Source organism: Montipora capricornis, chromosome 3 (genome assembly GCF_036669925.1).
Source record: "Montipora capricornis isolate CH-2021 chromosome 3, ASM3666992v2, whole genome shotgun sequence".
NCBI lineage: Eukaryota > Metazoa > Cnidaria > Anthozoa > Scleractinia > Acroporidae > Montipora > Montipora capricornis.
The window spans coordinates 63,125,363-63,140,362 of record NC_090885.1 but is presented as its reverse complement, the minus strand read 5'-3'; the positions used below and the strand labels follow the sequence as shown (position 1 = coordinate 63,140,362).

At 40.2% G+C, this 15,000-nt stretch overlaps 3 protein-coding genes across 3 annotated transcripts in view; 2 read left to right on the top strand and 1 right to left on the bottom strand.

Moving 5' to 3' along the window:
- The window catches only part of LOC138043668 (H/ACA ribonucleoprotein complex subunit 2-like protein), a 5,289-nt gene extending 68 nt beyond the window's left edge, over nucleotides 1–5,221 (top strand). Inside the window, exons 1-4 of the mRNA XM_068890047.1 lie at nucleotides 1–165; nucleotides 2,111–2,180; nucleotides 2,547–2,652; nucleotides 4,505–5,221. The exon at nucleotides 1–165 is cut by the window's left edge and continues 68 nt beyond it. Coding sequence (XP_068746148.1) covers nucleotides 1–165; nucleotides 2,111–2,180; nucleotides 2,547–2,652; nucleotides 4,505–4,630 — 467 coding nt within the window. The 3' untranslated portion in view covers nucleotides 4,631–5,221. The remainder of the gene's footprint in view (nucleotides 166–2,110; nucleotides 2,181–2,546; nucleotides 2,653–4,504) is intronic.
- Nucleotides 5,222–7,082: 1,861 nt separating this feature from the next.
- Nucleotides 7,083–7,571, top strand: LOC138040700 (uncharacterized). Its single transcript, XM_068886380.1, has one exon. The coding sequence runs from the start codon at nucleotides 7,083–7,085 to the stop codon at nucleotides 7,569–7,571; it is 489 nt and encodes a 162-aa protein (XP_068742481.1).
- Nucleotides 7,572–12,411: 4,840 nt separating this feature from the next.
- LOC138043665 (uncharacterized) overlaps nucleotides 12,412–15,000 on the bottom strand; it is a 3,678-nt gene continuing 1,089 nt past the window's right edge. Inside the window, exon 1 of the mRNA XM_068890040.1 lies at nucleotides 12,412–15,000. This exon is cut by the window's right edge and continues 1,089 nt beyond it. Coding sequence (XP_068746141.1) covers nucleotides 13,474–14,385 — 912 coding nt within the window. The 5' untranslated portion in view covers nucleotides 14,386–15,000 and the 3' untranslated portion in view covers nucleotides 12,412–13,473.

Below are 15,000 nucleotides of genomic sequence, written 5' to 3'. Positions count from 1 at the left end.
AGAAGAGAGAGATCCAAAATGGCGAGGGAGACGGAGATAAAGAAGATGCAGCGAAAGAGGAAGCCACTTTGGATTACGATGAGCTTGTAAAAAGAGTCTGCGCAATTGCTAAGCCGCTCGCTGGACGGAAATTAACTAAACGGTTGTACAAAACTGTGAAGAAAGGTCAGCGTCGTTTCACGTTATAAGCTCGAAAGCTCTATTATTCTTTTGCTTGAAGGGTAGAGGCTTTCTTTAGTTGTCAAACTGTTGCTTGTGTACTCCTACTTGGGACTTACGGTCAGATAGTTCTGCAATGTGGCCAGCTGGTTGTAATAATAGTATGCTTTCGGTTCGACCTTATTGAGCTGCGTCGTTGCTGTACTTGCGACGGCGATTAGCGTGACAATTTACAATAATAAATAGTACGGTAAGAGCAGTCTATAACACTTCTGGAATCTCAGGTTTAAAGTGCCCCTGTGACCAAAAAATCAATTCATATTTTTCTTTGGATTTCAAAACTACTGTATGTCAACAAAACACTAAGTGACCCACGTTTTAAGCCTTGATTTCAAAAAGACACCTCTTTATTTTAACTGTAATTTTCCTATTTAATTGTCCGCCATTACTAACATTATGTTCTTGAGAGAGCTGGATCGAGGAGAAAATGACGTCAAAGGCTCGCTAGTTTAAGAATGCAATACGTGTGTACGCCGCAGAATTAATATGCAGCACGGGGGTTTTGGGCTTTCAGACTTTTATACTCACGCTTTGCATATATAATAAGCTGCGTTCACACGCTGAAATCTTAAGCTAGTGAGCCTCTGACTTCACTTTTACCCCTCTGAGGTCCAATCGGTCGGTTTTGAACGTGAGTAATGGCGGACCGTGAAATCCAAAATTTACACTCAAAGTAAACGGCCTTTGGATAAAATCAAAGCTCAAAATTTTGCCAGTCAGGTGTTAAGCAAACACACTTTCAAAATCTGAAAGAAAAAAGGAAGTGGTTTTTTTGATTACAGGGGCACTTTAAAGACCCTTTTTTTTTGTTTTTATAAGTGTAATGATCCGACTATACGATGCATGAAACTACATTGTATCTGAATTTCATTTGTACCGAATCGACTTTACTGTAATGATCTCATCATCTGGCTTGGAACTAACTGCCCATGGAACGATCTGCCCGCATGCCAGAATCCCAAATATTGATTTCATGGTCAATCGCCTTGTATTCTTTGGTGACGTGTGGCATTCTTTCCTGGAAATCCGAGTCCAGTTGTTTCAAAAGTTGATTGACACTAATCCGTGATTATGCAGTGCATTTTGCTGTCAAAAAAGCCTAAAGCAACATGGCAATAATTTTATGCTCAAGAATAGCAAAAGTGAAAGTCAAAATTTACGACTAAAATCATGTACAATGTAGAAACTCTTTTTGATCAGAAAATAAAATGCAATTTTTTTTTCTCCTTCATTCCCTTCCTTCCTTCGTTCAGTAAACCACCCCTCACCTTACTCCTTTCCTCCCCAACTTTCTCTAAGTTCTGAGCTTACATATCCCATTGATTGTTGTCGTGGAGTTGGTTGAGCATTGGCTGTCATGCGGGAGGTCGCGGGTTCGAACCCTGGCCGGATCAACACTCAGGATCTTAAAATAACTGAGGAGAAAGTGCTGCCTTTGTAATTTCATCTGCAAATGGTTAGACTTTCAAGTCTTTTGGGATAAGGACTATAAACCGTAGGCCCCGTCTCACAAATGTCTTCTATGTTCATAAGTTCCCTGTGGGACATTAAAGAACCCAAGCACTATTCGAGAAGAGTAGGGGATAAAGTCTCCGGTGTTGTGGCTGTCCTGTTCTCTCCAGCAGAAGTGGCCGCCTTGGCGGTGATGTCTCTAAAATGGCTTGTGGTGTATGAGGCCACCTAAGCAGAAATAGCCACAAGTCGAGTGCTGGAACATGTAGGTATAGATGAAATCAAACAACTCCAGCACAGTCGATTTTTCCATCTTGAGCATAGCTTGAAGCTATCTGTATGCACATGTATAACAAACACTATTGCCCAGAGTTGCTTATTTTTCTGCAGAGTGATTTATTTCCTTTTTTTTTTAATTAGAATAATTTGTTATTTGCAGCATCAAAAGCAAAGAGCTTGAGAAGAGGAGTGAAAGAAGTGGCAAAAGCTTTAAGGAAAGAAGAGAAAGGGTACGATTTTTCAGTTTTAATTTTAGGAAACTTGCCATAATCAATTCAACCTGCAAACTCCTTGTAAGGATGGGAACATTACAGTATAGCAGAATCAGAGGATAGATTTTACAATACCTGTTCACTATTTTCCTTTTGTACTGGCATTACTTAGGAGTGAGGAGTTTAACAAATGACACTAGTCACATGCAAATAAGTGGACAGTATTCTTGAACCTAGTCTCATCACTGACGGACTAGTATAATAACATTATTATTAAATATATTCAGTATTATTATCATAACTGGTGACTGAGCATACAATAAAAAATAAGTCTTCAACAGGATATGATGATAACTAAAACAGATTAAAAATCTTCCCATGCAGGTTTGTGGTTATTGCTGGTGATATCTCCCCCATTGATGTCATTTCTCATATCCCAGTAGCTTGCGAAGACAAGAAAGTTCCATACGCATATGTACCTTCCAAATTCGTAAGTGAACTTCATAAATATTTTTAATGATGCTTTTGGAAGAGTGAAATGCTTTTGTTTTGTGTGGAGAGGGGTACTGTCACTTCTCTTTTCTTTTCTTTTTTTTTTTTAAGTTAGAACATAGAGGTTAATGGAGGGGGTTTCTCACTGCTTAACCCATTGACCCCTCAAAAGCCCTAGGATGACCCCAGGTGACAAGTGAAATCATCTGGCGTAAGACAGGGTAAAATCTGTTAAGTCTCACTTCCAGCAGAGGTCAATGGGTTAAAAACCAGCCTTTGTGCCTCATACTTCTTGTGATCTATCCAGAAACATTGGAAAGTATGAGTCTCAGGTGATGAGCAAGTCTTATGCAGTTTTAGTGGTACATTGTAAGCTAATTAAATGTTGTTTGAAGAACATCAGAGATACAGTGTACATGTACAGGACCATCGTAATTATTGAGGAAGATCAACTAAAAGTTAAGAGATTTCTTATTCCTTACCTATTGGTTTCTTCCAGTTAAATGTGTATTCTAGTGAAGTGTGGACTTTTTAGCTTAAGTGATACTGTTACCATGCTCATCATCATTATTGCTGTTGTTGTTGGTGTTGTTATGTAGAACATCTCAACATTCAACTGCACATTAGTAAACAGTTCCGATACAAGTCACATCCTGCAGTCTCGGTACCTGAGAGCTGGTCGGAGGATTCTGGCCATTTCTTAGTAAGGTGGTGTTTTGAATTGGAGCCACGCTACCATGCAGGATATGTGATTCACTGATTCCTCTGTGCTGTTGCAATGGCTTCCTTTTGAGCTAACAGTCTGTTTGGCATCTTTTGCCTTAACGGCATTGGCCAACAGTGCCCGATACTGGGCTGCGGTTATCAACAAAGTTTTTTGATAACTGCAGCCCAGGATCAGGCATTGCTCATCATTATCATAATCATAAAACTATTATTACTTTTATTACTATTATTGCTCATGTACAAGTAGTACTACATGTACATGTATTAGTGGAAGCAGCGGCGGCAACATTAGTAGAACCATGTACATGTTGTAGTTGTACAGGCACCAGTTGTTCAAAGGATGGATAGCGCTATCCACCAGATAAATCACTATCCAGAGGATAAACGCTAGCAAAACCAATTGAGTTATTCAGTGGATAGCGCTATCCATCCTTTGAACAACTGGGGCCAGGTGTAGTTTGTCACTTGGTACAATATATTTTGCTGTATCTGCCCAGATCGCCATAAGAACTTCAGGTAGGCAATACCTTTTGCAAAATGTGTGCTGTACCCAGCATTAATGACTTTTGCAAGGAGTAAAGAAATTATGTAGTTCACCTTAAGTTGGTCCAAATATCCTTTTACCTTAGTTTCTTTAATATCAATCCTAATCGCCAATGACAATAGCGTTATTGGTATGACTTTAACATTACCCTCAAATATTATCCCCACATTACTGCAAATAGTTTGTGACTTTTTCAATCTCTTTTGATGATGATGATGATGATGATGATGATAACGATTGTTGTTATTTGTAATTAGGTAAAGGTTAGAGCGAGTTTCAATCGAGTGTCATAAAACCAAAACCAAAGTAATTACTTTGGCCAATCAAAAGGGACGGACACAATCCGGTAAACTAATCAAAACTCGAAGTAATTACATCTAGCCGTTACAAAGCGCGGGAAAATGAAATGTGCTCGCGCGAGCAACGATTGGTTTTGGTTTCACTTCTGATTGGTTGAAAAAGTGGTGGGAAAACTTTGAACCAATCACCGAGTAAAGTAATCATAAACCAAAGCAATTCGCTAATTACTCTCGACACTCAATTGAAAACCGCTCAAAGATTTTTATTTGTTTGGTTGTAGGACCTCGGTGCTGCTAGCCAAACCAAGAGGCCCACCAGTATAGTTTTGGTTAAATCCCATGAAGACTTCAAAGATCACTACAAACAATGTTTAGATGAAGTCAAGAGCTTACCTCTTCCTTTGTAAATGGCTATGGATTTTATCTTCTCTCTCACTAATTTCAATACAATACGGCTGGCAATTTTATGTTATTTCCCATGTCATACTGTCATACCCTCTATCTTCAGTTAATTGAAGGGGGCTTGAACATTTAACATTCTTCAACGCCATATTGTTGGAAGTAATCTCAAGCCACTTTCTCGTATTTCACAAGGACACGATGTTGGAAGTTCTGTCTTTTTCCCCTTTGGCAGCTTCCGTATTATGGACACTATAAACCTGCTGTCACAGTTCTATGAAAATGACTGCTTGCATAGCTAGTTGTGAGCTACAACGCTCTCAGCCCAATGATTTTAAAGGCAAAAAAATTCTGAACATTAGATTTTCAACCCTATTCAGAAATTTATTCAGTTCCCCATTAAGCTTGTTTCTCAAGGCAAGTCCAGTGCCTGCCTGCATATCAACCTAATTCCATGGCTGTAGCCAGAAGAAAATTATGACTGAGGCAAGGTCCATAACTTAATTCTCTCCGTAGGTATTTTAGGTGTTTGTGATGAGTACATTTTAAAGACGACACTGGAATCACGCTTTATTAAAAAAAAAAAAATCACTAAAAAATGACTGAGGCAAGTGCCTCGCTTTGCCTCATGCTGGCTACGGGACTGAATTCCCTTTAAAGCAAAGCATTTCGTACGGAAACACAGACATCATTGAGAAAAATTTTACTCCAAAGTTTCCTTTCTCTTTTTCCCATACATTTTTAAAGATTTTTGTGTATTCTAGGGACAATTAACAAACGTTCGCTTTTTCGTTGCCCATATATGTTCGCTTACTTCATTGTGAAGGCGAATTAAAACCGTAAGGAATCTCTGGCTTTGTTTCTGTGGAAAAGTGGCTTACGGAAATTTTTTTTAGCGAATTAGCAAAGCAAGCCGAGCAACAGAAGTCCGCTTTCCATCACAATCCACCTTTCGGCTCGCTTCGCTCGTACTGTGATTCTGCGGAGCCTGTCCCCAGGCCAGGGGGATTTATTCCCAAACAAAAAGAAAGATCATCCGAAAAAGTGCCATGAAAATAAGTTGTTCCCCTACGAGTCTCACTCTCTGAGCACAAGCTCCCTTTAAATCCTTCACTTAGGGTGATTCATCAGGGAAGGGAAAGAGTATTCCTGTTTTGCGGGGTATGGTTACCTCTTTTCTTAGAGATAACTAGCAATTAGGATTCAGCCTAGATTTATAAACTTATCTTTTGAGTGCTGTGGATCAATTTCTTTTTCCTGGTTCACAAATTGTTTTAGATCAGCACTTGCATGTTCCCCTTCTACCAATTAATTGATTTCACATATCTTGTTTCTTGCGATTATTTGAAGAAAATCTTTAAAAAAATCAGGATATGGATAGTAAAGTATCTGCTCTATGTATTAATTCGTTAAAATCACAATCCATTTTTGGGTTGGTAAATCTGATTTACAAAAGAAAGATGAATGAAAGGCACGCCAGCCGAGTAAGAGACTGGATACAACAGACGCCTTCGACGAAGTCACGCTCAGTGGACTAATTGTAAACTGGTATGCAAGAAGACAAGTCCACGAACAAATTATTGCTGCGTGAAAACGAGGCAGCTCTCTAATCGGGAGAAGAACACATTTTTCTTCGAAACGCAAGGGATTGTGGTCAAAGGCACAAGGAATTGTGGTTATGCGTAGATGCGCAGAATCTTGCAGCCACCTTCCCCATTTGAGTCATTTGACGTAACGGCTCCTTTTTTACTCTTTTGATTCATTTTCGCTTCTTTGACGCTTCTTTTATCCGTTATAGACTTTATCAGAGCTTCTTGTACAAATAAGATAAGCTTTCAGGCTGAACAAAAGTGTTGAATGGTCAGCATTCCGGCCGTTAAATATGAGAACGTATTCCGACCGCAAAGGAAATACGGTGCATTCGGTATGTTGCCCAGGATCCGACCAGTTAAAATAATTTCAATTTTTGCAGCTCGCCCTCATTAGTTTCTGGAAAACGAAGTATACCAAAAGGAAACTGAACGTTTAAGCTTGGAGATGCAAGTTTTGGGAGAAGATCAGAGAACGCAGTATAAAATTTTGAGGAAGACAAATATAACAAGATCTGAGCAACTCAAGGACGGTATGAAAGCTACACAGAGAGGTTAAATGTGGTTTATGATCGGATTAGAGAAGTATTTGGACGGGCTAGCTAAGGAAGCTGAGGACGAGGCAACCCAGAAAAGGGAACAGGGAGAGTTGTATGCTATTACGAGAAGAATAACAAAGAGAAGATTTGAGAGGGGCGTACCGGTGAGGATCACCTCTGAAGCCGGTCAAATTGAGAGATGGAAACTGCACTTTGAGGAAGTGTTAAACCTACCAATGTCATTGATGAGATGGAGAAGAAGGCGCTAGACATCAATACAGAACCCCCGAGTGTGAATGAGATTATCATTAGGGGTTTAAAGGGGCTTAGAAATGGACAGGTGCCTGGTATTGGACATACAGGCTGAAGTTCTGAGAGTGGATGTTGGGATAACAGCTAACGCACTTGAGCACGTGTTTACTAGGAATGAAGAAGTGATTCCTGGAGATTGGCAAAAGGGTGTTATTATCAAATTGCCTAAGAAAGGCAATTTAGAGGTTTGTGACAACTGGAGAGGAGTAATACTTTTGTCGGTTCCCGGAAAGGTACCGTGCGGCATTAACATAGACAGGATAAAAGGGGAAGTTGATCGTATGCTAAGGAAGGAGAAGGCTGGTTTTCGGACCAGAAGAAGTTGTATTGATCAAATATTCATCCTCCACAATATTGTAGAGCAGTTCGTTGAGTGGAGCAGTCCACTTTTCATCAATTTTGTGGACTTTAGAAAAGCTCTTGCTAGTGTCCATCGAGAGTATGTGGAACATCATGGCCGTTTATGGAATTCCAGAAAAGTTGATCACCATGGTCATGCTTTTCTATAACAACTTTATGTGCTCCGTAGAAGATGATGGGAGTCACTCGAGTGGTTTGTGATCGACTCAGGGGTAAAACAGGGGAGTGTCATGTCGGGTTTCCTATTTTTGTCAGTGATTGATCGGAAATTTTGAAAAGAACCCCTGAGAGGTACCAAGATCCTGTCTTGTGGGCGTGGCATGAAATTTTTTTCGCCCCTAAGAGGTTTCAAATTATGGGTTTAATTAGACAAAATTTAAAAAATAGTTACTTATCAAATGTCTCCTGTCATGATTTTTCGGCTCCATACCTTAAAAGGTACCACCAAAGCTCTCGCTGTGGACCTTTTCAAGCTGAACACCCTACGGAGGTAGTAAAACCGCTTTTTTAACCCCTAAATGGTACGACGAGCTCCCCCGTCCTCTTTATATGGGATTTTCCCCCGGGGCAAATTTCAAAGCTCTTGCGGCTAAGGAAGGAGAATTATAGCAGTTTTAAACTGAAGTGGTCGGATTCTGGTCAACAGACTGTACCCATGGCGTCACGAAATCTCCCATCCACAGTTGCAGATACCAAGCCATCTTGAGAGGGGTTAACATCTGTGAATTTTTTGTCGCGAACTCTCGCAAAGGACGAGGGTTAGTTAGCATTGACCACTGTCAAGCTCATTCCCAACTCTTTCTCATGTATATTACTGTACCTTTACAGTCGCACGAAACGCCAGTGGAACTAATAACCACAGCAATTCGGACCTCAACCAGCTGGAAAAAAAGAAGTTGAGGCGAACTTGGATATGGTCACTTACATTCTCGATGCCAGTGTTACGCGATTCCCTTAATTATTTTCTTCAGTCTCCCTGGGTTTCGTATTTGACTTGTAACTACGTTTCTTCTCAGGGGACTATTTACGTTGTATCGTTTCCTCAGAAACGATGCGTCATTATTTTAACCACAACTCGTACCTTTTTGGTAAATCAAACAGATAACACTTACGGGTTTCAATAGAAGCCGGTTACCGGCGGTATACCGCCGCCTGCTTTGCCTCACACCGCCGGCTAGTTTGCCTTGATTTTCACTAAAAATGCTATCATAAACTTGTCAAACTGCCGCCTTCAATGGGCTATCATAGACGGCTATTTCAGAAGTTATTGAAACCCCTGAGTTACCTTTGATTCAGAGTCTACTCAAGGGCAAAGTATATAATTTCAATCAGTTACATGAATCATAGTACTTGGTGCTTTTAAAACCATACTCTTATCCTAAAACTGTTTTCTTTCTTTTCTCGAGTGGGGTCCAGATGCATAAGGAGGGTCTTGTTTGTTCTGTCCCTGCTCAAGACCTATCAAAATCTCCCTTCAATTCCACGCACCAACTGCGAATTGTCGTTAAATTAACGCAAGTGTACTTGAACATCTCCCTTCTCCTCGGTAGACTGCGAGCAGTCTCTATTTTGCTCCAGAATCGTCGAAACGAACGCGTACGTTGAACTTTAATGGCTGAAACTGCGGGTCGCTAATACCGCGGTCGTTGGTGTAGAGTGATTTTCAGTCTATCCTCTCGGTAGCGTTTCTACCATTTAGGTAAACTAGTTTGTGAACTAAGTCAGCATTAAATGTCGTTCACCGAGACCACCTTTCCCTTTTTTGCATAAAATTACATGAAGGAAACCAGGAGGCCATGAAATGGAACCTCTACATAGACTTACGGCTCTTTCCATTTGATAGACCTGACCGGCCAGACCGGGCATTTGGAAGGACTAACTCTACAACGCATTCAAATTAACACACTTCGAGGATGATAGATAGAGGTCCAAAATAGGCTTTTTCAATCCCGCATCCCGCCGCTATTTTTTATTCCATCCCGCCATCCCGCCGCAATGTGCATTTACATCCCGATCCCGCCTGGTTGAAACCACTTTGCTCCAGTTCAACTGATCAACCATTTGTATAGTTTCTACATTACCAAAGATGAACTCTCATTGATTTTTATAAAAGTGACGACACATTTGAAATTAAATTTGCAAGACATGTTTCGGTCGTGCAACGTCCATCTTCAGTTGAAAGTAGAATTAATTTGAAGTTACACTTGAATTTATAATATGCTAAACAAAGATAAATAACAACGTGAAATAAATTGGGAATCTAACAAAATAGCCAAAGGTAACAAAAAAGAGTGTACAATGGAACATGTTGATTAGAACGAGAGAGTTAAATTAACACGATATAATTGCTTATTGCTTAATTAACATGATATAATTGCTTATTTAAATAAGCAATTATATCATGTTAATTTAACTCTCTCGTTCTAATCAACATGTTCCACTGTACACTCTTTTTTGTTACCTTTGGCTATTTTGTTAGATTCCCAATTTATTTCACGTTGTTATTTATCTTTGTTTAGCATATTATAAATTCAAGTGTAACTTCAAATTAATTCTACTTTCAACTGAAGATGGTCGTTGCACGACCGAAACATGTCTTGCAAATTTAATTTCAAATGTGTCGTCACCTTTATAAAAATTGTTGTTAGTCCGCTTCTTTCCAGATCTTTTGGAAACTCTCATTAAGCAGTGATGTCATGACTTGACGTAGACACAAAAGTTCAGCTAGACTGAAAACGCCACTTACAGGGGATTGACATGAGTGAACATTATTTGCTTGCATTTCTAGACAGAAGTTAATAACATGCGGGCCTGCACATTCTCCATCCGTGTGTTCTGCATGAGAGCCTTAAAATTATATTTTTGCGCAGACGTGCGTGTCCTTAAGAGATTTACCTCTTTTGTATGATATTATGGGAGCTTTTAGGCTCCATCGTTCAAACAATGTCTGTTTAAGATTTTTAACTGCTGGGTAGTACGTAGTGACAAAGGAAAAAAGCTCTCGTTAACCTTTTTCTATGATTGTGTTTGGATAGCCTCGCGCTCTCAGACGTTGTTTGAACTCCTCAAGGCTCTCTTCAAATCGTGTTGTTTTCGAAGAGTTAGTCCTAAGAAGTCTCATTGCTTCACCATTAATTAAGCCATTTTTTACGCCTTGGGGGTGGCCGCATGAGTTGAAGTGTGTATATTGAAAGGTTTCAGTCGGCTTATAATGAGTTTTAAACTACTTTGTCGAGGAAAGTGAATACGTTGATGGTCATGGAGGGGTAAAATGGGAGCTGGGATTGGCTTGATTTTTCGGTGGGAATCACTGGGAACTGGGATTTTGTTACTGGGAATGGGAGATAAAGAGTTCTTGCTGAGAATGCGATTTGAACAGCAGAGAATGACGTTCCTGGCCACTGCATTCAGAACGCTTTCATTTGCCAGGTGATAGGATTTTAGTAGCAGGGACTGCGATTTGTAACAAACTTGAAAACTTGCCACTAGGACTGAGATTTTGTCCAAATTTGGACTAGGAATTGATATTGCAAACCCCCCCCCCCCCCCCCCCTCCCATTTCATGACCCTCTTCGTTCTCGGATATTTCAGCCGTGAATTTGATGGTAGGGTAGAATTTATTTACTTTTGGAAGAAAAAATTATTGACATTAATAAAAAATGACATCCTCGCAGTTAGTGATGTGGTAGTCTAGTGGTTAAATGAAGGGGTTATTAATTACATGTTCCCAGGTTCGAGTCCTGCGAGTCCAGACATTAGGGTTCTGCTTTTAAATGTTCATTTCCCATAATCCATATCAAGCTTTCAATGTTCTGAAATAACGATAACAGTAAATTGAAAGCAAATTAACAATTAACGATAAGGTCATCACTTCTTTCCATCCCTCAAACTGACATTTCCCTTTTTATTCAACTTATACGACGTACAGTCTACTTTAGACTTCAAATCTACTTCAACGAAACAAATATTTTAAACAAGCTGAGAAGATTCACAATAGGCGAGGCAAAGAGTTGAACCCGGATCAATGGCTTCACCTTGCAGATTCCGTGATCCACTAGACTAACGAGACATCCTTCCAAAACATCGAGTTTTTTAGAGTATTGAAATAGTAGTACCCAGCAAAACAATTGAAAGTTAACCGTCTTCAACGGGGTTTTTAGACCTAAATACTGTAGATCAGCGCGGCGTAGCTTAGAAACGCTATTTCTTGTTGACTTAAAGCTGTAATTCTGCCTGTTTTCATTCTTTTTAGAGCGGTAAGCTTGTCAATATTAAAATGGGATATTGCCTCGTGTAATTGTAAGGAAATGTCCAATGTCAGTTTAGTGTTGACCTAACGATAATCGTCAATTCAAGGTAGAAAACATGCTGACCTCGGCTACCACTGCACAGAGGGACTGGTGGGAACTAGGCCCAGGCGACGAATGTCCTGCATAGCCTGCGCCTGCCAGTCCACTAATGCTTCGCGTCCAAAAGTGTTTCCTAAAGATGCCATTGAATTCGCTCCACCGCAAATAAAGGAAACTGAGTTCGCTCAGCTGTAGTGTGCATTTCTGTTATTTTGGAGAAATTGCAGAATACTCTGCAACACCTCACCACTATCGTTTCCCCCAGGCGGCATTCCTTGAAGAACGAGTCGGAATACAATAGAGCTTAGCTTATTCTTATTCAATGAAATGCAAATAAGTTGCGGGGTATTCTGCAATTTAGCTGTTATTTTTACTGCACAGTAATGTTACAAACCTTTGGCTCAGAGAAGAAACACTTGCGGGAACGCGAAAATCAGACTGATTTTTCAAAGTAAGCAAGCTTGTGACAATCAAATTTGTTATCTCAAGAGCAGAGTGGATCAACCTGCCGGATGGGAGATTTTATGTGACATCCAGGGGCAGAAACAAGAGGAATACCACGCACGAAAAGCAACGTGTGCGTGCGAGTTGCGCGTGAGGAAGACACAGTCTTCCCCACTGAGAGGCAGGTGGACGCGAATTCGTAAGATAAACAGTGTCAAGTCGTGTCCTTCAGAAGGAGTCCTTCTGACGGACACCAATTGACACTCTAATGTTCATTTTATGCCTTAGGAGTTAGTTTGTCACAAACGAATTGAACCTTTCGGATGTCTCTGATGTTTTTCCTTCCAAAATAAAATAAGCTTTGCCGATTAATGCAAATTTTTATCTCTGCATTTTAAGACTGTCATCCAAGCAATTAAAATCGGAATTCTTGGATACAATAGCGTTTATCGTTTGTTGAAAACCATACAGTTAGACTCGCTTACCGAAGGTTTTCCGTTTCATTTGCGCTGTTGTAAAGTTCTTTAAAACAATCCTGACAATTAGCTCAATAGTCTTGGCGGTTACTTTGAGTATTGCAGATATATTTGAATAGATGACATTTCTCTTCAAATATTTGCGTGAATGACACGAAGCTATAAATTTCGATGCCGTCAGGTGTGTTACGATACAAAGTGGGCGTTTCGGTACATTTACGATAATTTGCAAGTATTTTTTATCTGGCCTAAGTGCGAACTTGCCTTCATTCAAGATCTAAAATACTTTTTCGACGAATTTGTTTACATCCTACTTTAAATTTTACATTATTTACAAACCAAGCCAGTTATTAATTCTGCATCTTCACCGCTGCAATGAAAACGTCTTCAGCTGCGATAATAGAAACCTACCTAATGAGGAATGAAGCGAATAAAAAAAATCGAGGTGGAAACATTTTTGGAGCATCTTTAAAATCCTTTCGCGCGTTTCAGCTTGAGAGCCATTGTCATTAAATGTACTTTGCATAATCTTTGCAATGCCAGGCATTAACTAAACAATGTCAAAAAAAAAATTTAGAAGTCGCGTCCTCATTCTTTTCACCCCGCGGCTGAGAGATACTGCAACGTTTTGTCGACTTGAGTCGAACTTTTTACGCAATAGATTTTACGTTGAGAGTTAGTTCATGTATTCTACTCCCTTTCAGCAAACAATAGACAGCTTTGATGCCTTTTTCTTGTGTAAATCACGCCACTGTTCTTTGACAGCGTCCACAAAGACATTTCTACAATTCAAATTTCTCTTCCTCCGAAATAACATGTCGCCTGCTTTTTTTTTTGTCCCTCTGGCAACGCCAAATGATGTGCAGTATTTTCAGCAAGAGTAGCAGCGAAGAGGAGCCCAGCAGGGCGACATTAAAAATGGAATTTCGCTTTTCTTTATCCCAACTTTTCATGAATGTTCCCGTGAAGCCAACAATCAAAGGGACGTAAGGCGTTAAGCTGAATAAGGTGAACCTCCAAAACACGAAATTATCCAAGCAAAACCAGAAAAGAAGAGCAGCTGCAAGCCCAGCTTGGACCATAGTGCACACAATTGAATCGTCGATTTCAACCGTGTACTTCAGCACGATCGCCGTACCATGAAAGGAGTTGTAAAGCGCCCAAGAAGCGTACAACGCCAAACCGTTGATTACAAGAACTTCCATCGCTATTTGATCGCCCAAAGGGAACTTCTTCATTCCGTTACGGAGGATGTCAAATCGATGGTAAACGATTCCGAGAGCAACAAACAGACAGGCGGCCGTACCGGCGATAAATCCAAGAGCGATGTTAACGAGATCCTCACCCCACAACATCACCCAAGCGAGTGTGCAACCAAACCCGAGAATATTGAAGACAAAGAAGAACGGAGTAAGAACTCTTGGGCCGTTTTTACGGCACATCAAGACAAGCGCGTAGCAAAGCCATAGAAATTGCCATCCGAATACGGCCGACCAAGTCCAGAGCGTCCATTCTGCGGGGGTAATTTCAACGGGATATTGGGCGAAGATCTGCTGAGTTTGGTTGTATATGTGAAATTTTAGAAGATCTTCATCTGCGAACTGGCCGAAGTAGAAGAACACTGCCGCTCCGGCGAAGAGAAGAAACGCTGCGATTGTAAGAAAAATAACGGCACATCCTTTTAAACCGCACATTTTGAGTGATACCTCACTGCACGTATCCTTGAATTAAAAACTTTCCGCGTTATGAGCAGAATAAAATAATAACAATCTAACGGACACGTGCAGTGGAGTGTGAACTCGACTGTAATATTTGAGCGTCGTGTTGACGAGTCTATATAACTTTTATTTGCCCTAAATATTTGTTATGCAAATTTGTATTGGCGAAGCTATTGATCGAGAAAATACGAAGATGTAAATACGTTCCCTCATTGGTCGAGAGCTCGCGTACCAGGTGCATCATGACAGGGTGCCGATTCAAAAGGTAGCGACTGATAAATTAGGGCCACAGCACACCCACTCAAAACATTTTCAAAGGAAATTGAATGCCCTCGCGTTGATATTCTTAGCTAAGACTAACCCAAAGAGATGTTTTAATCCCTTGCTCTTTTTCGTAAATAAATGGCAGCATCCTAGTCAAGATGAGCTTCATTGATGAGGAACAAAAAGCAACACATTTGATTGTTTGAGATGGAAGCGTGTTGAGCTAATTATATATGTTGTGCTTGGTAAAAAGAGCATGCTTCAGTTGTTGAAAATAGTAAATAAGCCCTTCGTTTAATTCAACACTCTTAACAGCTGTTAACCTAT